Source organism: Pteronotus mesoamericanus, unplaced genomic scaffold (genome assembly GCF_021234165.1).
Source record: "Pteronotus mesoamericanus isolate MK-2021 breed Mesoamerican mustached bat unplaced genomic scaffold, CSHL_Meso_final contig_68, whole genome shotgun sequence".
Lineage (NCBI taxonomy): Eukaryota > Metazoa > Chordata > Mammalia > Chiroptera > Mormoopidae > Pteronotus > Pteronotus mesoamericanus.
The window spans coordinates 1,194,958-1,217,411 of NW_026555234.1; the positions used below are offsets into that span (position 1 = coordinate 1,194,958).

A 22,454-nucleotide genomic window follows, 5' to 3' on the forward strand; every position below is an offset into this window, starting at 1 on the left:
TTAGAATTGAGGATTTCACTTGAGAAATTAGGAAAAGAGCAACAGTAAACTCAAACAAAAGAGGTAATACATACGGGAAATTATAAAATAGAAGACAAAGAGGTCAACAAAGCAGATATTTTATCTTTGGTAAAATTAAGTAAATAAGCCTTTGAGGGACGGTAAAGAAAAATAGGAAAACAGACACAAAGGCACTGTCATCAGGCGGAAGAAGCAGCAGGAGGCTGAGCGAGAGCAGGCCTGGCCGGTGGCCATGTTCTTCGTGCTGCGCTCTGCCCCAGGCGCGTGGCTTTTTCCCTGGCGCGGGGTTCCTGTAATTCTGCGACGTAGACGTGAGGAGGGCGTGGCTGCAGGCACTGTAGAGAGCGAGACTCCACAACGCTGTTAAAACTTAACGAGGATGCAGAATCAATGTAATAAAAATGAGTGTGCATGATCGAATAACTGTTACAGAAATTAAAGCAGGAGCCACAAGTTTCTCCAATGGAAAGCTACATTCGGACTGTTTTACAGAGAATTCCCCGAGATTTCAAACAGCAGATTGTCCGGTTTAGTACAGATCCTACCAAGGCATCGAAACCAGAGGCAGGGAGCATGAGCTGCTGCTTCCGTCATCTCGTGGGGAGTGAAGCTCTGTAAGCAAAATCTGCTGTAAAAAATGAAAAGTTACAGGTTTATTTCCCTCATGAAATTTAGATATAAAAGCCATCAAGAATACACATTTTAAACCCAACAGTGTATTTTAAAAGGTAATATGTGACCAAACTGTTATCCCAGGTGTGAATGCGGGGACGTTAAAGCTAGGAGGACCAGAGATGCTGTTTGTTACATTAATTTATTAAAGAAGAGCCATAGGATCAGTTCAGTGGGATCAGAAAACACATCTGATAAAACCTTAGTACCTGTTTATAATTTAAAAAAAAAAAACAGTAAACTAGCAAGAGAAGAAAATGTCCTTAATCTGAAAAAGGGATTTACCAGGGGAGAGAGGAAATTGACATGAAACATTTTCCAAAATGGGAAAGCAGCGCAAGCCAAACCAGCCTCTGCATTACCACTTCTGTGTGGCCTCCGTGGTGGTTCCCAGCCGGTGCAGCGCAACGGGAAGTGAAAGGCTGGAGGGGTGGGAGGAGGAAGTAAAACCTCACCTTAGCGGAGATCTGATTGTCCGCACAGGAAGCTCGCGGACACGCAGGACAGTGGCCGTGGGGTCGACGCGCAGGAGTCACTCTTCTGCTCACCGGCAGGGCCAGCAGATCCCCTCGAAACAAGGGCGGCGTGTGCTGCGGTGCTAAATGACGCAGCCTGGGCATGAGCCTGAAGTTGCCCAAGACTTGGGCGCAGCAGCCTGCAAAACTTGACTGAGCGCTCACACCCAAGTCACAGGCGTCCTGTGATCAGGAAGGGAAGGGTTAATATAAAGCTATCGAGTTTCCCAAAATGTATGTGGAGGTTCGGAAGGCAAGAAGGGTTTTGTGGAACTTCCCCATGTCTTGCAAGCGTGTTGGGTGGAAACACTGTGGTACGATAGCCTCACAGAGGAACACGCTAGAGCTGCCCGTTGTGAGGCATCTTAAAAGTGAAACCGAAGGCTCGGGTAATACCCTATTTAATATCCTATTTATATAAAGCTGAAATCAGGCAGAACTCAAGGGCGTTGTCAACATGCCTGCCATCGCTCCAGCAGCTGTGCCCCCCGAGTCTGCCTGCGAAGTGAGACGAGACCCCCGCCCCACGCCTTCCCCCAGGCTTTACCGGGGGCCATCGGATGTCCACAGCAGGCGGGGACACACGCAGCGCCCTCTCCGTCCCCTGGACACTGCTCGGTGGGAGCAGCGCTGTTCTCACGGGGCCAGGGCAGCTGTTTGGGCGGAGGTGGCAGTGCCCTGCGTGCCTCCATTTGTCAGCGCTGTGAGTGCACCCCGTGGCTAATTTCTTGCATAGAAGTCACACCAGAATGAAGTGCTTTCTAAGCAGTGAAGCATAGTGTTCACAGACACATACATGAGTGTCAAGACAATGAAGAAAAGCAAGGAAGTTATCCACGTAAAAAGCCAGAAGCTTGATCACTTCTGAGGTCGAGGGAGGGCTGTGACCCAAGGTGACAGGGGCCACCTGGGTGCTGGCAGGGCACCGTGGCCAGACTGGTGATCCATAGTATTTGCTTTATAATTATTTCTGTTACACGTTTGTTTCATTCACCCTTCTGTGTGTCTGTTACATCTACCAAAAACCAAAACAAAACATGAAGGATTGCCAAGCTCCCGGAAGAGTGGGCAGAACCCAGAGATCCCGTCTCCATCGGGAATGTCTCTTCTGGGCGTTCAAACGTTGTCATGCTGGCGCGGCATCGGAGCCCAGAAACAGACCCGTGCAGATGCCGAGCTCTGCTCTGCGGCACAGGACGGCCGCGGGGCCCCTGTGGAAACGAAGGCTGTTGGCAGGTGGAGCCGCGAGGGCTCGCCTGAGCCCGCACTGGGGTGGATCGGTTCTTGCCTGGCCACACTCCCAGGCCAGCTCCACGGGGGTTACGGTCTCACAGGGCCAAGCAAAACTCTTAATTTGGAATGTAGGTGAAAATCTGACCACACAATAAGGAAAGAGTTCTTAAAAGCACCGAACAAAGTAAAACCCTGGTGTTTAAGTCAGCAGTTTGCTTCATAGCGTGTGAGAAGATAGTGTGATTCGGAAAGAACCGGAGGGGAGACACGCCTGCTGACAAGTGCTCAGACGCACGGCGCTGGGCGGGGCCTGCCCACTGGGTCCAGACCCTTTGGGAGAGTTTGGCAGGACCAGGTCCAGCAAGGTCTTCGTAGCGCAGCCGTCCACGCGGTGCCAGCGCCGTGCAGCGACCCATCGCTGCCTGTGCGCCCTGCACGCGAGCGGCGTTCCTGCAGCCACCAACAAGGACCGGGCCCAGGAAGGAGCCTCGCAGGTGCAGTGCCACCCGGGAGAAGTGGGGCAGTCCTCCGCTGTCCTGCTCCCCGGCAGCTACACGTGCGTGGCCACGCTGGTGCTGAGCACGCGTTGGGGACGCTGAGCGTGCACACCAGGACAGGGCTCTCCCAGGGCAGCCGTACCTGGGGATGGTGGTGCTGGCGGCTCAAGCCGGTCGGTTCCCAGGCTTTCTGTGGTGGTGTCCTGCATGCGTGTGTTCATCCACACGTGTGTGTGACATTCTGCACAGAGGATAGCACGGGGGCCTGAGGGGGGGTGGCGTCCAGAGCGTAGGTAGAAAGCAGCCAGCCTGGGCAACAGGCCAGGCCACGGGCTGCTGGGAGCCGGGCTGCGGTTCTGTCAGAGTGGGAGCTTCCAGGAGGTTAGAAGGTGACCTCGCTAGCCCAGCTCTGACCAGCTGCGGCCAGGGAAGGTGCCTGGGTTCCCGAGACAACGCAGGCCTCCCCCTCCCCAGACGGGGCGGTGGGCAGCCGGCGCTTGCCGTGGGGTAACTGAGCCACAGTTTCCGTGAGTGCTCTTCACTTCACCTGCAGGGCAAACGGCAGGGACCGTTTCCAGGTTTCACTTGGGTGTCGGCTACCCAGGTTGCAGCTGGAAAGGTGAAGCATTCGGAGATCATCCATAGTAGAGGTTCTTCAAAGAAAATGCACGTTCTTTTATTTAATGCGGGTGGCGTCGCGTGGTCTTCTCCAAATGCTCTTGAACTGTTGGTGCTCCTGGCGGAGGGGAGGCTGGCTGGTTCTGTGCCCTTGCCGTCCCCTGAGGGCAGGGCAGGGGCAGATGGTGCTGTAAAAATTCTCGTTCCGAGTCGCTTGCCTGTGGCTCTGGCCAGGTGAGGGCGGGCCAGACCTCTGGGCGAAGCGCGGGCCGGAGGCCCTCTGGGCTCCTCAGAACTGCCACTTGGGCGTTGCCCTGCAGAGCAAGGTGGAAGGGGCGGCGCAAGGCACCAGAGGACGTTCAGGACGTCCACCAGCGCCCCAAAGGGGGGCTCAGGAGCGGCCGAGCAGCCACGTGGAGACGCAGGAGGACGCAGGCTTAGGTAACTCTGCTCTTCTGTCTTCCAGGTTCTGCTTGGATTCCGCCCGACAGACCCGACAAAGACTGTCCATCAACTGGTCCAATTTTAGCTTGAAGAAAGCCACCTTTGCCGCCCACTGAGGGAGGACCAGCTGGAGAAGGACACATGGGCGTTCGCCTGGCTGCGCCGGGGTGGGGGCGGTGGGCCACGGTGCCTAAAACCCCGGACCAAGGACGCGGCGCCAGCCTGCGCTGCTCGCGCGCGTGCGTGTAGTCTGTGAGCCTTCGGTCGTAGCTCTTCGCTGTCATACGGACAGCAGCTCCCGCCGCATCCTCCGCCGCCGCGGCCTCGGAGGCCTGAGCCATGGCCAGAGACGAGTTTGCATCACCCCTGTGGCTCCGTCGCCTCTGCACCTCGCCCCGTCCTGTCATCTGTCCTTGCGGGCGACGCCGGCACTCAGCTCCCACCCCGGCGGGCGGGCGGGCGGGGCAGGTGTGCGCCCCCTTCCACAATCTGCTGTTCGGAGTGTACGCGTCGCACCGTCTGTGTCTGACCCCTGACCTGTAGCCAGCTTGTGTGAGACCCTGCGAGTGAGGAGGCCACGCCCGCCCCGCACTCGCCATCCAGTCTGTCAGCGTGCGACTGTATTAACACGGGCCTGCCTGGCTACTCTTTAACATATTGTTAAGTAATATTAAAATCATGTCTTTCTTTTTGAAAGATGGAATACATTAGTACAGCAGAAGACCTCGTCTGGTTGCTTTCTGCTGGGGCTGATGGGAGTGTGGTGGTGGCAGGGTGTGCAGGGGGCTGTCCCCTCCACGGGCCAGGGCCCCCCCCCCCCACCGGGTGACAGCTCAGGGTTCCTGGTGCCCTCACCGGCCCCCAGCCCCCAGGCAGCAGGGCAGGGTTCAGCCGAAGTGGTAAGTGCTGGGGAAGCGGGCGGGGAGAAGGGGCAGGGCGCGACCTGGGGCTTCAGAGGCAGGAACCCCCCCAGCCCTGCCGGGGTCTCTACTGAAACAGAAAGTCTCACACGCGAAGTGCGGTTTGAATGAGGACTGAATAGTGTTTACACTATTCCGTTACAACGGAAACAGGCATCTGCACTTGGTCCCTTTGTTCTGAGGTCTCCAGGCAGCTTTCAGACAGCGGCGCGGACCTGCTGTGGCTGCAGACAGTGCGCCCGAGTCCCCAGTCCCACTGCCCGGTGTGCCCCGGGGTGGGGTGCCGAGGGCCTGCTGCGGGGAGCGGTCTCAGACGTCCCCGCCGGCGGGCAGGAGTGCGAGGAGGAGAGAGAGGAGGCTGCGGTCTGAGCCCTGCGTCTGGGGTGGCGGCCCCTGGGGGTCTGGTTCCGGGATGGAGCGCCTCACACGGGCGGGGAGCCCGCCCGGCAGTGGGCGCGGACAGGCCGGGCCTGCGCTCCCGAACCGGCCCGAGGGCCGGGGAGCCGAGCGCGGCCGGGGGCGCGGGGCAGGGAGAGCCTGGCCGAGGCGGCTCTGCCCAGCACCCGGGCCGGCGGCCTTCAGGGGCGAGGGGCGGGGCAGGTGGCAGCCAGAGGTGCATGGGGCCGAGGCGCTGGCCTGTGTGGGTCTCCTGGGTGGGAGAGGAGCTCACAGGCTGGGCCACGACCCTGGTGGCGGGAGTGGTGTCCTCACGGAGGACAGAGGCCCGGCACAGCCCCCTGGGACACCACGCCCAGGGCAGGGCCGGGGCTGGAAGGCGCTGGGCCCGCTGGGCAGCCCGGGCCTCCGTGCCCCAGGGCGCTGCCCACCGCCCCTCGGTCCGCACAGCGTGCAGCGTGCGCTGGGGGCCGGCCCCACCTCGTCAGTCAGCGGGGCCACGCTGGCCACTGAGGGGAACCGCAGGGTCCCACTGCGGTGTGAGCAGATCCCATCGCAGCTGTGGGTGGTATGGGGGACCCCAGGCGCCCGCCCCGAGCGCCCGCCCCCACTCGGAGTTGCTGCGGGCACCCCGCTTGCCACCTTCCACACCCCAGTCCGTCCTGCCACCCGCAGCACGCATGTCTGTCCCTGTTTTCCTGGGGGCCATGTGTCCTGTCAGCCCCCGCCCTGCTGCCGTTGACCTTCCAGGGTGCGGGGCCCACGTTGCCATCCTGGCTCTCGGGGCGGAGAAGAGAGGGCAGACCTGCAGCCGGAGGCGCGGGGCCCCGTGGAGGGCCCGGGCGGGGGGACTCGACCCTCAGGGCCAGCCCCCCCGGGGCATGGGTGCGGGTCTTCACGCCACCAGGTGACGTCTGCCCGTGCGAGGCCGGGGCCTGGGGGCTGCCCAGCTCCAGCACCTTCGGGTCCCTGGTGAGGTCCCTCCCCGGCGCAGCCCCTCAGGAGCCCCCGCCAGACATGTGTGAGTGTCCCTTCACACCATGGCGACAGGAGCTGAGGGACTGCAGTGGCTGGAAAGATTGAGAGCAACAGCACCCTACTGCACTTGGCCTGCGGGCCTCTTGCCAGGGAAGTCAAAACAACGCAAAACGAGTGGTGTCGTCCTGGAAAGGACTAGAGCTGCGGGATTTCGCAGCTCAAATTTCTAAAAGAAAAACCCACAGTTCGCAGCGCCTCACGGTTTTAGACACAAATGAACACTCCTGGTCATCACACAGAATGACAGGGTCAAAGTAACTTGAGTTTGGGGTCTTCGTCCCAACGCCCCCAGGCTCCACCATCCACATCCCTACTGTCCGCTTCGGAAGGCAGAGCAGCCGCGGACACGCCCCCCGCAAAGCCCTCCCACCAGGTCTGCGCTGCCACGCGCTCCGGGGACCCAGCCCACCATCCACCAGAGCCTCGGGGGTTCTCCTCGGGCCCCCAGGGCTGGCTGCGGGTGAGCAACACATGCTGTGTGCTGGCGCAACACGCACGGGACATGGCACCCGTGGGGGCCGCTGCCACAGAGACTGTCCTGCCATACGCAGCCACGAAGCATGGACGTGTTTCAGCAGCAGGGCCTGCGTGGAAACAGGCGGGGGTGTGGCAGCTCCCGGGAGGGGGCAGGGGGTGCGGCCCCGAGCCAGCGCGGAGCCCTGCCTGGAGGCTGCGTGGCTTCTGTTGTGCAGCTTCAGCCTTGTTTGCTGAGATACTCTGATTCGGAGGCCTGAGCCACCAGGTAAGAAGGCCAGCTGTCCTGAGGCGCCGTGCTGTGCGGGGACCCGGGTCCCAAGCATGTATTTTTTTCTTAGCTACTACTGTTTAATTATTTTTATTTTGCACCCCCCAACCCTCCCCCTCTTCTGGCAGCCTTCAGCCTGTTCCCTGTGAGCTTGTTTCTAGTTTGCTTATTATTGGTTTTGTTCTGTAGGTTTCACATATAAATGAGATCAGGTGGTAGCTGTCTTCCTCTGAATTACTGTACTGAGCACAGTACCCGCAGGTCCATCTGTGTTGTTGCAAACGGTAACACATGTTTCGTTGTGTATGTGTATCACGCCTTCGTCGCGCACTCGTCCGCGGACGTGCACCGAGGCTGCTTCTGCACCTTGGCCACTGTGAATAGCACTGCGGTGTACACAGGGGTGCAGGTATCTTTTTGAATTAGTGTTTTTGTTTTCTTTGAATAAATACCCAGGAGTGGGATCACTAGGTCGTAAGGCAGATCCATTTTTAACCCTTTGAGGAAGCCCCGCACTGCCTTCCGCAGTGGCTGCCCAGTCTGCCCTCCCCCGGCCCGCCGAGCACGCAGGCCCCCTCCCTCCGCACCCTTGCCAGTGCTTTTGGTTTTTGTTCTGTTGATGTCAAAGGCGTGAGGCGATAGCTCGTTGTGGCTTTAGTTTTCATTTCTCTGATGATGAGTGACGTTGAGCGTGTTTTAATGTCTGTGGGCCACCTGTATATCCTTTGTGGAAAAGTTTCTATTCAGGTCCGTTGCCCATTTTTTAATATTCTTTGGGGGGGGGTGTAAAGTTGTATGAGTTCTTGATAAATTTCGGATAATAACCCCCCATTGGATGTGCCATTGGCTAACATCTCCCATTCGGTAGGACTTTTTGTCTTGTCGATGGTTTTCTTCACTATGGAACACCTTTTTAGTTTGATGAAGTTCCATGTGTTCATTTTTTCTTTGTAGCCCCTGCCTGAGGAGACAGACCCAAAAAGACATTGCTGGGGACAGCGTCCACGAGTACGCTGCCTGTGTTTTCTCCCAGGACAGCGACTTCCAACCTCGGTCGCCTCACGGCGCACGTAGGCTAGTTGTTAAAATTCCGCAGTACACCAAAGCACGTGTTACCTTGTTTGTCGACCTGACCCAAAAAATGCGTTATTTTGATTACTTCACACCAGACAGCTAGTGTTGTGTGGGCTGTTGTCATTTTTTATTTGACAGTCTAAGGGAAGCGAGGTCAGTGCCCCTGACTGAGGCGGTACCGTGCTGTAAAGATGCTGTGGCACAGCGGTGGAAAATCGCTCTCCTGGGAGTCTTTAATCTGTTTGAGTTTATTTGTGTCTATGGCGCAAGATACATGCAGTAAGTTTTTCCTTTTGTTTGTATCTTTCCAGTTTCCTCCTTTACTTCACGTGCGGTCCTTCCCCGCTGTCCGTTCTGGCGTCCTTTGTTACAGAGCAACTGGGCCGGCACGCGAGCGTTTGTCTGGGCTCTCCATTCCATTCCTTTGATCCATGTGTGTATTTTTGTGCCCATATGTACTGTTTTGATAGCTGCGTAGTACAGTTTGATCTCAGGTAGCGTGATACCTCCCACTTGGTGGGTTCTCAGGATTTCTTTGCTACCTGGGTCCTTTGAGGCAGCTCCCAGGCCCTGGCCCTGGGAGAGGAGCCACGCGAGCCCAACTGGATTGCTAGTGGCGGAAGCGGAGGCTGGCGTTCGCAGAAGCCGAGGCGGCTGGAACTTGTGGGGCAGGGGTCCGGACAAGAGGGGACTGAGCGTGCCCAGAGCGCCCCGCAGAGCTGCAGCGTCCCCACGAATCTGTTCTTCTGTGCGTTTCTGGAATAAAATTCTGTGAATCTGGGGGGGATCGCCAGAAAGCAGCAGGGCTGAAACGGTTAATGTGTCCACCAGCTGGCGTGGAAGACCCTGTCATACTCAGCCGGCCACTGTGCAGAGTCCCTAGAAGGACATCCCCTACATAGCGGAGCTAAATTAGACCAAAAGAAAGCCTGAGGCTACACGCTAGACTCGGGAGGCTCAGACTGATCCGAAGGAGCCAAACGGCCTGCCCGGGACCGAGACCAAGGAAGCTGCACAGCACTGGGATCCGGGCAGAAACCGCCAGGCCCGCCAGGAGGGCGAACGGAATCCACGGTCGGGGGACCTCTCGAGCTGACAGCAGAAACGGAGCCCAACATGACCAGCGACGAGTGTCAGATGCGAACCTTAACATGGTTACTGTTAAGTCTTCTAACCATGCTCAAGGATGTAAAGGAGGACACAAACAAGGTGCAGGAGGCAGTGGACACAAAAAAGGTCCAAACGAAACTCCTAAAGAAATGAAAAATGCCCTGGACAGAATTCACAGACTAGAGCCTTCAGAAGAAAATGCCCTTGAGCCCTGGCTGGTGTGGCTCAGTGGATTGCGTGCCGGCCTGCGAACCAAAAAGTCCCAGTTTGATGCCCGGTGTGGGCACATGCCCAGGTTGCAGGCCAGGTCCCCAGTGCGGGTGCGCGAGAGACAGTGGATCGAAGTTGCTCTCCCTGTTTCTCCCTCCCTTCCCCTCTAAAAGTAAATAAATAAAACCTTGACCTTGGTGGCATATGAGTAGAAAGTCACGGAAATGAAGCACTGAGAGAACAGCCTGGAACGAGCGGCCTGCAGAACGGCCAGCGTTATGTTGAGCGACGTGCCTGTAACTGCAGTTGGCAAAGCGGGGCAGGAGCGCGGGCTTGAAATCCGCTCGTCCCGACCCCGCCGGGCAGCCCGAGCCTGCGAGCGCGTCTACTCCTCCGTCGGCGTGCTCGCGAGTCCTCTCGGCGGCCTGTCACGGCTTCGTTGTAGAGGTTTGCACACTTCAGGTAAATTAATTTTCTCTCAGCATTTTATAGTTCGGACGCTGTCCTACCTGGGGTGACATGTGCGTTCCCTAGAGCTGTCATGGGGGGCTTCTCACAACGGGAGTGTTTTCCCTCACAGTTCTTCAGGCTGTGACTCTAAAACCCAGGTGTCAGCAAGACTGGTTCCTTCCAGAGGCTGTGGCAAAACATCTCTTCCGGGCTCTCCCAGCCTCTGGTGGCGCAGGTGGCGCTGACGGCCCTTGGCGTTCCCGGGCGGACGTGCATCCCTGCAGGCTCTGCTGTCTGCGCGTGGGGGTGTCCTCCCTGGGGCTGCGTTCCTCGGACATGGGGCCCACCCACTCCGGCCTGACACCGTCGTAGGTGGCATCTGCGAGACCCCATTCCCTAGGGAGGTCACCTGTGCAGTGCTGGGGAGTAGGAAGGACTTGAGCATCGTTTTGGTCTACGTATCTTTTGAGATTCACTTCAACCCACAACAGGTTCTTTAATTGGCTTTTCCAGCTGCTGCAAACGTACAGGAAGACAATGATTTTTCATATATTGACTGTGTATCTTGAGATTGTCAAGGGGATTCACTAATTTTAAACTTTTTCTTAAGCTCCCCGGGACCTTCCACAGGCAGCCCCAGCGGCACTGGCTGCGGGTGTTTCGCAGACGCACCTGCCCCGGGTGAGGAAACTGCGTCTGTGCCTCGTTTGCGGGGATCTTTCACCACGAGTGGGTGTTGGCTGTTTTCATGTGCCTTTGCTGCTGCTCTTGAGATGACCACACGGCTTTTCTCACAGTTAATCACAAAGAGTTTTATTCAGTTCGGCTTTTAAATACCAACCAATCTCATGTTCAGCCTGATGATGAGGCACTACCCTATTTTTATGCCGAGTTGAATGTGTTGCTCTTAGGTTTCGGATTTTTGCCTCTGTGTCCCTGAGCGACGTTGCCCTTGGCTGGCTCATCCCGTCTTTCTCTGGTTTCTTGTCATAAAATGGGGTGCAAGGTCTTTCCTCTTTCTTAAACGTTTGGAAGAATTCACCAGTGAGGTCGTCTGGGCCTGGAATTTTCTGTGAATGATTTTCAATTACAGATACAATTGTCAAATTTGTTATTAACGTAAAGCATTCATAGTACCCTCTTACCTTTCTACAACCTTAAAGACCCACAGCGATTCTCCTCTTTCGTTCCCAGTATGAGTGATGTGTGTGTCCTCTTCTTTCTTGATCAGTCATGGTAGGGGTTTATCAGTTTTATTACTATTTAAAAGAACTAACTTACGGAGTTGTCCATTTTTCTCTGCTTTTTCTGTTTCATTGATTTCTGCTCTTTTATTTATTTCCTTCCAGTTGGGGGGAGGATGGGGGTCATTTGCGGTTCCTTTCTTAGCTTCTTGAGCTGTGCACTTGGATCACTGTATTTTAACCTTTCCTCACTTCTTTTTTTCTTTTAAGATTTTTACTAATTTCTAGAGAGAGGGAGAGAAACAACGTGTGGTTGTATCTTGTATGCACCCACCACTGGGGACCCAGCCCGCAGCCCAGACACATGCCCTGACCGGTGATCGAACCGGTGACCCTTTGGTTTGCAGGCTGGCGCTCAGTCCGCTGAGCCACACTTGCCAGGGCTCCTCACTTCTGATATATACATTTGGAGCTATGAAATTTCCCCTCACCACTGCACCGTCTCTTTTCTGTGTGTCTCCTGGTCTTTATCCCATCAGTTCTCCTAACTTGTCATCCTTTAGGGAATAAGAACATTGTTCTAACTTTTTCATTACAGATGGTCATTATTCTTTTAGTGGTTAATCTGGAGATCATAATACGCTTTCTTCATTCCTTACGGTCCACCTTAAGTCAGCAACAACCTTATAGTTGTCTAAGTTTACTAAACACGCCTGAGCCCCACCCAGGAAGCTCGTGGTGGCCCCGTTTGCATGTTTTAGAGCCGTGGGGGCGGGCGTCGCAGTAACGGGCCTGTCCCGGGTCCTATTTGCCCTCCCATGGGTTCTGCCGCGCCTGTAGCCAGTGGAACTTCTGTAGTTGTTTCTTGCAGTACAGTCTCCTGGATATAGTTGCTTCCGTTGTGCTTATCTGGAAATGCCTCCTTTCTGCTTCGCCTTCCACGTTAGTGTTTTCTTCGTGCGCTGGCCTGTGGGTCCCGGACGCGGCTGCTGGAGCCGGGAGCACAGCCTCTGCCTTGGCCCCGGCGCCTGCGCGCCTTCAGGGGAGGGCCCTCCGTGCTGCGCCGGGGTTCAGCCCGGCTCCCAAGGGCGGCCCTTCTGGATTTCACAGGGAAGCCGAGGTGTTCACAAAGGCCTCGAGCCTTGAGTTCAGGACCATCACTCGGCCAGGGACCAACTGGCCCCTGGTGCAGGGGTCGGCTCAGCTCCTGCAGCGGCTCTGCTGGCTCTGCCCAGGGCACTGCGGCCCTCCAGGCGCACACGATGCGGGGGCCTGCCGGGGGTCTGAGGGTTCCCCTTCCGTGGGAAGTCCCCGTCCTCTAGCCCACGCTCCGGTGTTCTCAGGCTGTCCCGACGCATCACATCGGTGAGGCCAGGCCTTCCCGTCCCACCAGTAAGTCTCCTCGGGCGCGTCCCGGATCGGGGGCCCAGGGACTCCCCAGAGGAGGTGGCCCTCAACTACAGCTGGAGGGCCTGCCCGCGCAGAGATGGCGAGGCCGTGTCCCAGGCAGGAGGGACAGTGTGAGCGCCTGGCTGGACACCGCCGGCCCCTCTTCCTGGGGCGCTGGGAGGCAGCGGCCGTAGGCCCGTTTCCCGCTGCCACCCCGACCCCTGCCCGCCTGAGCGAGGCAAAGCCCCTGCACCCCGGACCCTTCACGCGTTCTCAGAGCCGTCACGGTAGCAGACACGTTTATTACAGAAATGAGTGAACACGAAATGAAAGTGCCTGAACTGCGGGATGCGTGGCCGCTGCAGCGCACTGCAGTCCAGGGCAGACACGCGTTCTCCTGGCCAAGACGCCCCGCGGGGGCCGCGCGCTCCGCTCTGCGGACACCTGCGGGGGCCCTGCCACCCTGAGGAACGGCATGTGGTCCCCCCGGGCAGCCGCCTCTTCCCAGCAAACTGCCACGCCCCGGGTGTGGGCTGGGGCAGGGCAGTCACCGTGGCCTCAGCCTGACAGCTTGGAGACACACACTCTGCGCCCAAAGCAGAGCCAGGCCTCCCGAGTGCATCCCCACCGCGGCGCTGCTGGGAGCGCCCTCTGTCCGTGGCGCATGCAGGATGGAGGCAAAGGGCTGGAGGCACCCTCAGCCCTGACCTCGCGTCAGGGGGTGCCCGGCCTGTCCCCGCTGGGACTCACAGGCAGCACTCGGCCACGTGTCTGAGCAGCTCCTCACCCTGCTCGTCACCGAAGCACTGCAGGCAGTGGGGGCACTGAAGGTCCCCCTGGCTGCCCCGCGCTGCTCCGGGGCGCCCGCCCTCCCTGGGGGCGCCCAGCCGCTGGGGTCCAGTCCCAGGCCGCTGGCCCGCAGGCGCCGGCAGCTCCACGGCATCGGTCTCTGAGCACGTGGGCAGTTTGCTCCCAGTGTGAATCCGGCAGGAGCCTGGCTTCTGGGGGTCCTGGAGAAAAGGCAGAGATCTGTGTACATGGGCTGCGCTGGAGGCCGCCCAGCCAGGTCCCCAGTTCGGCCACCCCTTAGGGGGACACACCCCTCGCCCTGCTTCCCACTGTGGCCCGGCGCCCAAACACGAAGGACAGGCCATAGCGACGTCTGTGTGCTCACGAAGGGCCCGGTGGCGGGAGCAGGAGTAAAGGCCACGAGGCACAGGGTCGCTGCAGGTCTCGTGTCGTGATACCCCAGGCCTTGGCCTCCGCCTCTGTGTCACTGCGAGGACAGGCACAGTGGAGGGAGCTCCCACCAGGGAGCCTGGGGCCCCAGACGTGCTCCCTGGACACGGGCCCGGGAGCTCGTGACACTCCGCTGCGCCGGCTTCCCCCCGGAAGAACCCGGGGTCTCGGCAGGTGCTGCACTTGAAGTTCGCGAAAGGGAAAGCGGTGCGGAGCGCCCCCGGGGCCGAGCCCTCGCGCCTACCTGTGCGCGGGGCACCTGGCGCTGCAGGGCGGCCACCTGCTCCTCGAGCTCCTGGATCCTGCCCTGCGCCCGCTCCCGGTCCGCCCTCTCCGACAGGAAGTCGTCCTTGTACACGAGAATCTGGGGAGAGCGGGCGCCCATGCGTCACCGCACTGCAGCGGGCCCGCCGGCCCGTGGAGGTGAGGGGCCCTGTGCTGCGGCCCCCTGTCCCACCTGCTGCTCCAGCATCTGTGCCCGCTCCCGCGCCGCCGCCAGTTCCCGCGTGGCCGCCGCACACTCGCCAATCCTCGCCTCCAGCTGCCGGTTGAGCCGGGAGATCTCCTTCCTCATCAGCTCCGCCTCGGGCTCCCTCAGCTGGGCCCACAGCTCCCGCACGTACGCGTCCCTGCTGGCGTCATAGCGCTGCCACTTGGCGTTGAGGTCTTCCACCTGAGGACAGCGCACGCTGAAGGAAGCCACGTCCCCCGCCCGTGGGGATGGGAAGCTATGGATGAGCCACAACGAAGTGAGGGAGGTGTCCCCATAAATGGGAGTTCCCCCCAGCTCGGGGGACAAGCACGAGCGTCTTAAACACAAGCAGACCTGGTGCTGTTTTCTGGCCTTAAAGGCTGTTGGATGGTAACTCGTGCCCCTCCCCCTGCGGCCTGCGACCTTGGGGCGGGGCGACAGGACGTGTCTTGTTTGTCCTTTTAGGGCGAGAGGCGGCGCTCGCCGCAGGGGCAGCCCGACCTCCAGCTCACAGCGGCCCCCCCGAGCGCGATGCCAGACACTCACGTGAGTCACCTTCTGCTTCAACAGCCGGTTTTCTTCCTGTAACTTCTCAATCGCAGCCTGGACAGAGGCGTCCCTGCCTGGACGCTCTGGCTGCAGAAGGAACGGACAGAGGAGACACCGGGTCACCAAACGTTCAGTCACGTGTGGCACGAGGGGAGGAAGCCAGACTCAGAGAGCGAGGTCCCAGGAGCCGCAGGCGCAGCCCTTCGTCCGACAGAGCAGCAAAGCAGTCACAGGAAGGGCCCGGCGGGCCCCCGGCACCGCTGCCGGGGGGCGGCACGCTCAGCCCTCTGTCCCCGGGGCCCTCCGGCCAGGCCCGTGACGTGACGTCCGCGTGTCCACAGACCGGGGCCACTCAGCTCCCGCTGGCAGGGTCAGGGGAGTCCCGCGCGGAAGCCACAGCCCGAGGCGGCCCTCACAGGGGCGGGCCGGCCGCGCTCCCGAGAGTCGCCGCGCGCTGGCCGCCCCAGCTTGAGAATTTCCCTTGAATGACAGGAAGCGCGTGGCCAACCCCAGCGCTGGGGAGGCCCCGGTGACTCAGCCGTGTCCAGGGCTGGGAAGTGACGCTGACGTGGGGACCGCAGAGCCCCACCAGGCCCCGCGCTCGCCCCGGGCCGGCCGCTGTGTGCGGAGCTTTCGGATCCCAGAGGGACATGGCAGTGACTCAAAGGCAGACGCGAAGGGGCCTCCTCCCGGAAGGCACTTTCCCTTTCGGTTTCGGGCGCGCACCTGTCCTCCTGGGCTTCCCTGTTTGTGGAATCCGCCCAGCGCCCAGGTGGTTCTCAGGTGGAGGGTCTCCCAGCGAACCTGCCGCTCAGGACGGGGACGCCCCGTCCGCCCCAGGACACGGCCGAGCACACTCCCCCGGGACCCCCGGTGCAGCCTCGGGCGAGAGAGGGGCCCTGCGCGGGGCGGGAGGGTGAAACGCGGCCGCAGCCGGGCCCAGCACTCGGCCTGCGCCAGGCGAGCACAAGGCCTCTTGCCTGCCTGCTCCCCGCCCGCAGGCCCAGGGTGGGGCGGAAGGTGGCAGGGGTGGCCCCATCGCTCTCTTGGCCCCCTGCCCCCCTGCTCCCAACACCCCCTGCCCAGGAGCCCCCGTGGCCCTACCCTAAGGGGTTCCTGGTGCTGAAACCCTTGCGGCCCCCCTCCCCCCATCAAACCCCCCCTCCCCGGGAAACAGCCCAGGTGCGGCCTGTCCCGGGCTGGGCTCTACATCCAGGCACAGGCCGCACCTTTGCCGATGTGGACACTGGAGCCCTAGGACAACCGGGCCTCCAGTTCGCGGCCCCTGGCGTGATGAGCCCAAAAGCCACCTCAGAGGTGGCAGCCCCAGCTCCTCAGGCAGCCCAGGGCTGGGCTGGCCCGGCTCTGCTCAGATGCAAGGGGCCCACGGACGGCCGTGCTCAGCCCTCGGCCCCTGGGGCACCAGGAGGCGCCGATCCGCTTCGCTCCGCGCGGTCTCATCATCTGCTGGGTGCACGTATGTGTTCAGGACGCCCCTCGGCCTGCCTCCCCGTCTTCACTAAGGCTGAGGGGCCAAAGTGCTGCCTCCCCCATGGCCCCGGGCACGGGGTCAGCTGCAGGCCTGGGAGGCGTGGCCGGCGAGGCGTGGCTTTCCCAGTGCGCTCTGCGTGCTCTGCGTGCTCTGCCATTCCAGAAGAGACCCCTGGAAGGGCCGGCTCTGCCTCGGCAGGGGGGTCCCTGGGCGCCGGCCTCTGGGGCTGCTGGGGCTGCTGGGGCTGTCGGGTCTGCAGCCAGGGCCCCCACCCTGCCGACCTCCTGACCCCAGCCTACCTCAGGTCTCTGCTCCCCCGCGGCCCCCTGTCGCGCCTCGAGGCACTTGGCCAGGTGCTGGCACATGTGGGCGGTGGCGGCCAGAGTCCTCCGCAGCTGGTGGGCCTCATCCGCGAGGGAGCGGCACAGCACGTCGCTGGCGGCCCGGGCCCGTTCCTTCTCTGCCACCTGCCCCCGCAGCAGGGCAACCTCCTTCTCGCACTCGTGCCCCGGCCGGTTCATCAGCTGCTGGGCCTCCCTCTCCTTCTCCTCCAACTGCTCAGAGAGTCTCTCAATTTCCTAATGGAAGATTTAAAAGCAGAGTTCATTTCGTGAAAAGGAACATCGGAGACAAACGCTGCCGTGAAGCTCAGGGAGCACCGCTCGGACCCCCGCACCAGGGAGCCTGCGCACTCGGGCGCACGGCGGCGTCCCAGCCCACGGCCCCCTCCGCAGGCCCCGGCCTCCAGCAGCCTGCCTGAAACCCCATCCAAAGTCCTGTTTTCATGAGCAAGTTTATAATTTTAGGTTTTACATCATCAAATGACCAAGTGCAGTGCCTCCCAATGCTTCTCGATGGGAAGGCAGATCCCCAGCGTGATGGCCGCCCCTGGAGACGCGTCCACGGCCCGCGCTGCGGCTCGGGGATGTGGCGGCTCTTGGCGGCGGGGTCTTTACAGGCGTGAACAGTCAGAGTCAAACTGGACTCATGAAAGGACTAGTGGCCTTGTAGGAAGAGGGACACGAGGATGCAGAGGAGGCCACGTGAAGGCGGAGGCAGAGACAGGTGTGGCACCTACAAGACGGACAACACCGAGCTTGGCACAGCCGCCAGAGCAGGAAGGCAGCCCACGAGCACCTGTGTCCCCGGCCCGGGGCCCCGCGCCAGCCCACACCTTGAAACGGACAACTTCCGCTGATTTAAGCACCCAGTTTAAGGCACTTTATCACAGCAGCTGCAGCAGGCACAAACCCTAGCTCAAAATACACCCAAACCCCATCACATCATTTAAATTAAAAAAGAAAAAAGTCCTTAAAATTGCGGTTTCCTCTGTATCGGCCTTAATGTTCCCATTTTCAAAGAAATCTCGACCTGTCACAGGACCTGGGCGAGGCCCCTCCCACAGATGAGAAACAGCCGCTTCAGAAAAGTTGGGGAGCAGCCTCGGCGGGGGGCGGGGGGCACAGCGGGAGGGCATGTGGCCCTGCCAGGTACGAGACACCAGGAACCCAGAACCTTCGCTCCGCTCCCTGGGGGGATGGGGTGCAGGGCCACACCTCTAAGGGAGCCCTGAACTGCTGGTCTCATAACTGCATTAGAACAAAAACGTCCAACGTACGGAAGGGAAATAAAATGAGAACTTCAGCTCCTCTTTCCCCCCAGCTTCACTCGCCAGAGGCACCTCACCGCCGGGGCACTTCTCCCGGGACGTCCGTGGGCACCTGGACCCCGTGGTTTTTACCCACACGGATCCTGCCTGGCCTTCCCCCGCTTTGGGAAGCAGGGGTGTTACCAGTTCTGCAGACATCACAGAGGGTAGAAGAGAGCTGTGTGTGAGCGGCCGGGCACCGCCCGCACGCAGCCTCCGCGACACAGACACGCCCCTAGGGACGGAAAACCCACCGAGACCCGACCGCAGAGAAGTGGGAAAACGGAATCGCCCTCTGGAGAGCGAGGAGATTGAATCAGTGATCGAAAATCCTCAAAAAGGAAGAAATAAAAAGCCCTGCAACTGAGGGCTCCGTGGGGGAGTCGCACCGAACGCTTGAGGACCAATTCATACGGACTCTTCCCAAGATCCCCAAAAGGCTGAAGGGGCGGGAACGCTTCTGTTTTAATGAGGCCGGTACTACCCGGGCACCAAAGCCAGACAAAGAGACCGCACAAAACCCACAGGCCCCTGTCCCTTAGGGACACCAAGCACACATTCTCAGCAACATACTAGCGAACCAAATTCAGCACCACATTAAAAGGGTTACTGTACACACCATGACCGGGTCAGAGTGTGTCCCTGGAACACGGGGATGGCTCAACATACGAAAATTGACCAACGGCTCTAACTAGATTCAGTGCGGTGAACGTTTCACCCTACACGCAGACATCTAGACATGTTGTATGCCTGAAACTAGCATGTCCTAGGTCAATTATATCTAAAACAGAAACAGAGCTGACATCATACCACCAGCGTTCTGGTTTGGAAGCTCGGCTTGGCTTAGCCCCGTCCTAACCCGGCCTTCGGCGCTTCCCCGCTCCGTCCGCGCTGTCCCTGTTGCAACGGGCACCGCGACCCGCCCTTGGAGGCGAGAACTGGACCTTGACCCCTGCCTCCCCCCGCCGGGCGCCGCCCCAACGCGCGGTCAGCTACCTGGGGAGCAGGAGAGGCTGCCCAGCCACCCCCGACTAACTCGACAGCCACTTCCCGCGTTGCTGTCCACCCACCCTTCGCTCCGGTCACGCGGGACGAGCGCTTCACGCAGCCCGGCACAGCTCGGACACTGCGCACACCCCCGTGAGATGAATGCGCCGTCGTCCGTGTTGGGAGAAACGAGAAAACGCATCCCAGGGTGTTCGGGCGCGTTCCGCTCCCATAGGGAGAGTCCGGCACGTGAGGCTCAGCGATCACCTGGGTGGCGACGGTGACTGACGGTCACATCGGAGCCCCACGCGCAAGGGGTCAACCCCTGTGCTTCGCCTGTGGTAAGCCGTGTTCTCGCAACATGAAACCATACGCTATACACATCCTATCAGCGCTTTCCACAGACGCAGCAGATTATCCCTACAACGTCTATTCTCTCTGAGGACATGAGCTTCCCAAAGAGAAGCCTGCCTTTCCCGGTCCTCCCTGCGCCCCCAGTGCCGACCACAACCCGGCAGACGCTGTGCTCAGCGAAGCAAGCTGGGCAGAGAACGACAAATACCGCAGGATTCCACTACCATGCAGGCTCTAAAGAACAAAAATGAGCAAAATAAAAATCTCAGAAACAGACCGAACAGGTGGTTGCCCGAGGGGCGGGGGTGGGAGGGGGGACGAAAAGGCGACGGGGAGCCACGCCAGCAACACTGAGGCGGTTGCGGGGCGACAGGTGGTTGCTAGAGCCAGTGGGGTGAGCACAGCGTACGTAAGGCGTGGGAGTCGCACCGCTCTCTGCACGCCTGAAACTGCGATAACTTTACATACCAACTGAAACAGCCACCACGGGCCACGTCCCTCCTCCCCACGATGGGCCTCGCGCCCCGCGCACGCACCCCAGGGCACGCAAACGCGCCCACCGCCCCGACCCGAGCCAGCGCACCTGGCGCAGCGCCGCCTCCACGGCGCCGCCCTCTCGCTGCCGCAGCTGCTCCCGGAAGCGCGCCACCTGCTCCAGCAGTGCGTCCACGAGCGACGGCGCCGCGTCCCCCTCAAGCGCGGCCAGGCGGGCGCGGAGGCTCTCGATGAGGGCGTCTCGGGCGGCCAGCTGGTCCTGCAGGCGCCTCAGCTGCTGCCCGGCCTCGTGGTACAGGCCGCAGAGCGCGGCGGCCGCGCGCGGGGCCCCTTTCTGCCCGCCGGACCCCTCGTCCCCCGACGACATGCCTGCGGGCCTGGGCCGAGGGCGCGCGGCCGCCGGCCACTTCCGCGCCGGCTCCTGGCAAGCCACCACCCTCCCCCGGAACTTTAGCCTGCGAGCCCCGCCCCCCGCGGGAGCCCGGATCCGCCCTCACCGAGAGTCCCCCACCCGCCCGTCGCGGCGTGCCGGCCACGCCCACCGGAGCCCGGGCCCGCCTACCGCCCAGGGCCCGGTCCCACCCTCCGCTGAGAGCCAGGCTCCGCCCCTTGTCTTCTCCCAGGCCCCGGCGCGTCCACCCCCGCGGGTGCCTGTCCTAGCAGCCCATACCCCCGCACCTGCCGCGTTTTCGGGGAGTCGGGCCGGGCTGTGGAGCGGGGTTGAGCGGCCGCCGATGTTACTACTGATGGGGGGGAAGATGGGGGCGGTCAAATACGACCCCGAGGTTTGGATCCGAGCGTAGGTGCAAATCCCCCAGCGGCAAGCGGTTGGCCACAAGGGGCAGCAGGGAGAACGAAGTTCTAAACTGAGCCAGGAGGCGCCCTGCCCACCCAGGGCGCGTGGCGGTGCCGCCCCAGCCCGCCCCCCTCGGGGTCTCGGCGCAGAAAGCCGCAGGGTTAGGTCTTCTCCCACCCTCGCTGCTCCACGTCCCCCTCCTTCGCCAGCCGCCCAGATCCCCTCCGAGACTTTCCTCCGCGGCTCGGCGCCAGACTTCCTGTTCGGAGTTCGAGCTCGCCCCGGCGATGCCCAGGCGCACGAGCGTCCTTCCCAGGGCTCCTCCGGCAGAACCGCTGCCCCGCGCCTGCCCCGCCCGCCCCGGCACCGGAGAGCAGCGTCTTGCTTTCGGTGTCGGAGCTGAGCCCGGGCGGAGCCTCGCAGCTCAGATGAGAGTGTCGGCAAAGCGACGGGCGCTCGCCGCCCTGCGCTGGAAGGTCGGAGCCCGGCAGGGCAGCGGTGGGGGCTAGAGCGCGGGGCGCATAGAACGCCCCCCCCCCGGGGTTGTGATGGACACGTCTTGGTGGACACGCCACCGCACCGGCCCCAGCGCTGGGAGGGCTGGCGCCGACCTGGCTGCGGCCCTAAGTGTATATAACCCGGGGTAGGTCACGGGGATGAGTCGCGGGGAAGCCTCGCCGAGACGCGTCGGGGGCCGGAAGGGGGCGCTCGCGCGCGGCACCTCCGGAGGTCAGTTCCGGGAACAGGGGTCCGTTAGACCAGCGGTCCGCAACCTTTTCGGCGCCGGGGACCGGTTTCGTGGGAGACGGGGCGGGGGTGGGGGAGGCGGGGACGCACAGGAGGCGGGGCTCAGGTGAGCTGCGCCAGCCGGCCGCTGCGGGGCAGGGAGGAGACAGGAGGCGGCGCTCAGGCGGGCTTGGCTCGCGGCCGGTCCCGCAGGTCCGCGGCCCGGGGCTGGGACCCCAGCATTAGACCCCGACGGGGGAATCCTCGTCGATTACCGGCCGCAGCGGGGGAAGCCGGGCAGCGGGTCCTCCAGCAGTGTCTTTTCTCTCATTAAACGCTGATGGGATAAACGTCGTTGCCCCGCCGGGAGCACGGGAATTGACGTGTTTTCGCGTGTGTGTGTGTTTCTTCCCACGTCCCAACGATGTGCATAGATGTGCCCGTTAGGCGAACGGCGTGTCCACACTGTCCCAGTGTGGGTGCGGGCGCGGGCGTGGGCGGCCCTGCGACGGATGGGAGGGCGTCCCACCCGGGGTGGGTCCCGCCCCGCGCTCCGCGCCCCGCGCTGTCGGGTGGACCCTGGACTGGAATCAGCGGGCTGGAAAATAATGGTCTTGTTTTCATTAACCTTTTAACATGTATATACAGTTCACATTGATTTTAATATTTCATATTAGAAGTGTTTGGGGTCTTTATTTAGAAGTTTGGTGTTTTTGTGACCAGAACGATTCCGTAGGAACTTAACTCTTGTTTCGATCGATTAGCTTTGGGTGAAATAGGTCATGTAGCTTACAGTCACAGTTTCCAAACGCCTACAGTTGGCTGTAAACCAAAAACAACTAGGAATTCTGTCACCAAACAGAATTCATTAGGGAGGAGAAAGGCTTTCCATGTCCTACGGGCAGACCGGACAGGGGAGGATGGGCAGAGAAGCCCAGGGGCCACAGGCCTTTCTTCTGGGCTCTGTCAGCGAGACCCCACCCCTGCGCCCTAGCTCCTCCCATGGGCCCTTGACGGGTTGTCCAGGGTAGGGACTCTGTGATAAACTCCGTCGCTCTCCGGGACGTGAAGCAAGATTGACTGGGCGTGGCATGTCCTGGGAGGAGGAGGAGCTGCCCCGGACACGGCCAATAAGAAATGAGAGACGTCACCCCCTGAACTCACGCTTTCCTACAATGGA

The 22,454-nt window shown here is 60.9% G+C and overlaps 2 protein-coding genes across 3 annotated transcripts in view; one reads left to right on the forward strand and one right to left on the reverse strand.

Moving 5' to 3' along the window:
• Positions 1 to 4,711, forward strand: part of FAM193A (family with sequence similarity 193 member A) — a 105,952-nt gene extending 101,241 nt beyond the window's left edge. Inside the window, exon 21 of the mRNA XM_054581877.1 lies at positions 4,023 to 4,711. Coding sequence (XP_054437852.1) covers positions 4,023 to 4,116 — 94 coding nt within the window. The 3' untranslated portion in view covers positions 4,117 to 4,711. The remainder of the gene's footprint in view (positions 1 to 4,022) is intronic.
• An 8,065-nt stretch (positions 4,712 to 12,776) lies between these two features.
• On the reverse strand, positions 12,777 to 20,147 carry TNIP2 (TNFAIP3 interacting protein 2). Of its 2 annotated transcripts, none has more exons than XM_054581889.1 (6): positions 19,907 to 20,147; positions 16,568 to 16,846; positions 14,774 to 14,863; positions 14,213 to 14,428; positions 14,000 to 14,119; positions 12,777 to 13,526 (listed from the first exon to the last, which is right to left on the reverse strand). In XM_054581889.1, the coding sequence occupies exons 1-6, from the start codon at positions 20,117 to 20,119 to the stop codon at positions 13,263 to 13,265; spliced, it is 1,182 nt and encodes a 393-aa protein (XP_054437864.1). In that variant the 5' UTR covers positions 20,120 to 20,147; the 3' UTR covers positions 12,777 to 13,262. The 2 variants fall into 2 exon arrangements, with proteins under 2 accessions (XP_054437864.1, XP_054437863.1); XM_054581888.1 differs by having other exon boundaries at positions 12,778 to 13,526; positions 19,841 to 20,147.
• Positions 20,148 to 22,454: the final 2,307 nt, after the last annotated feature.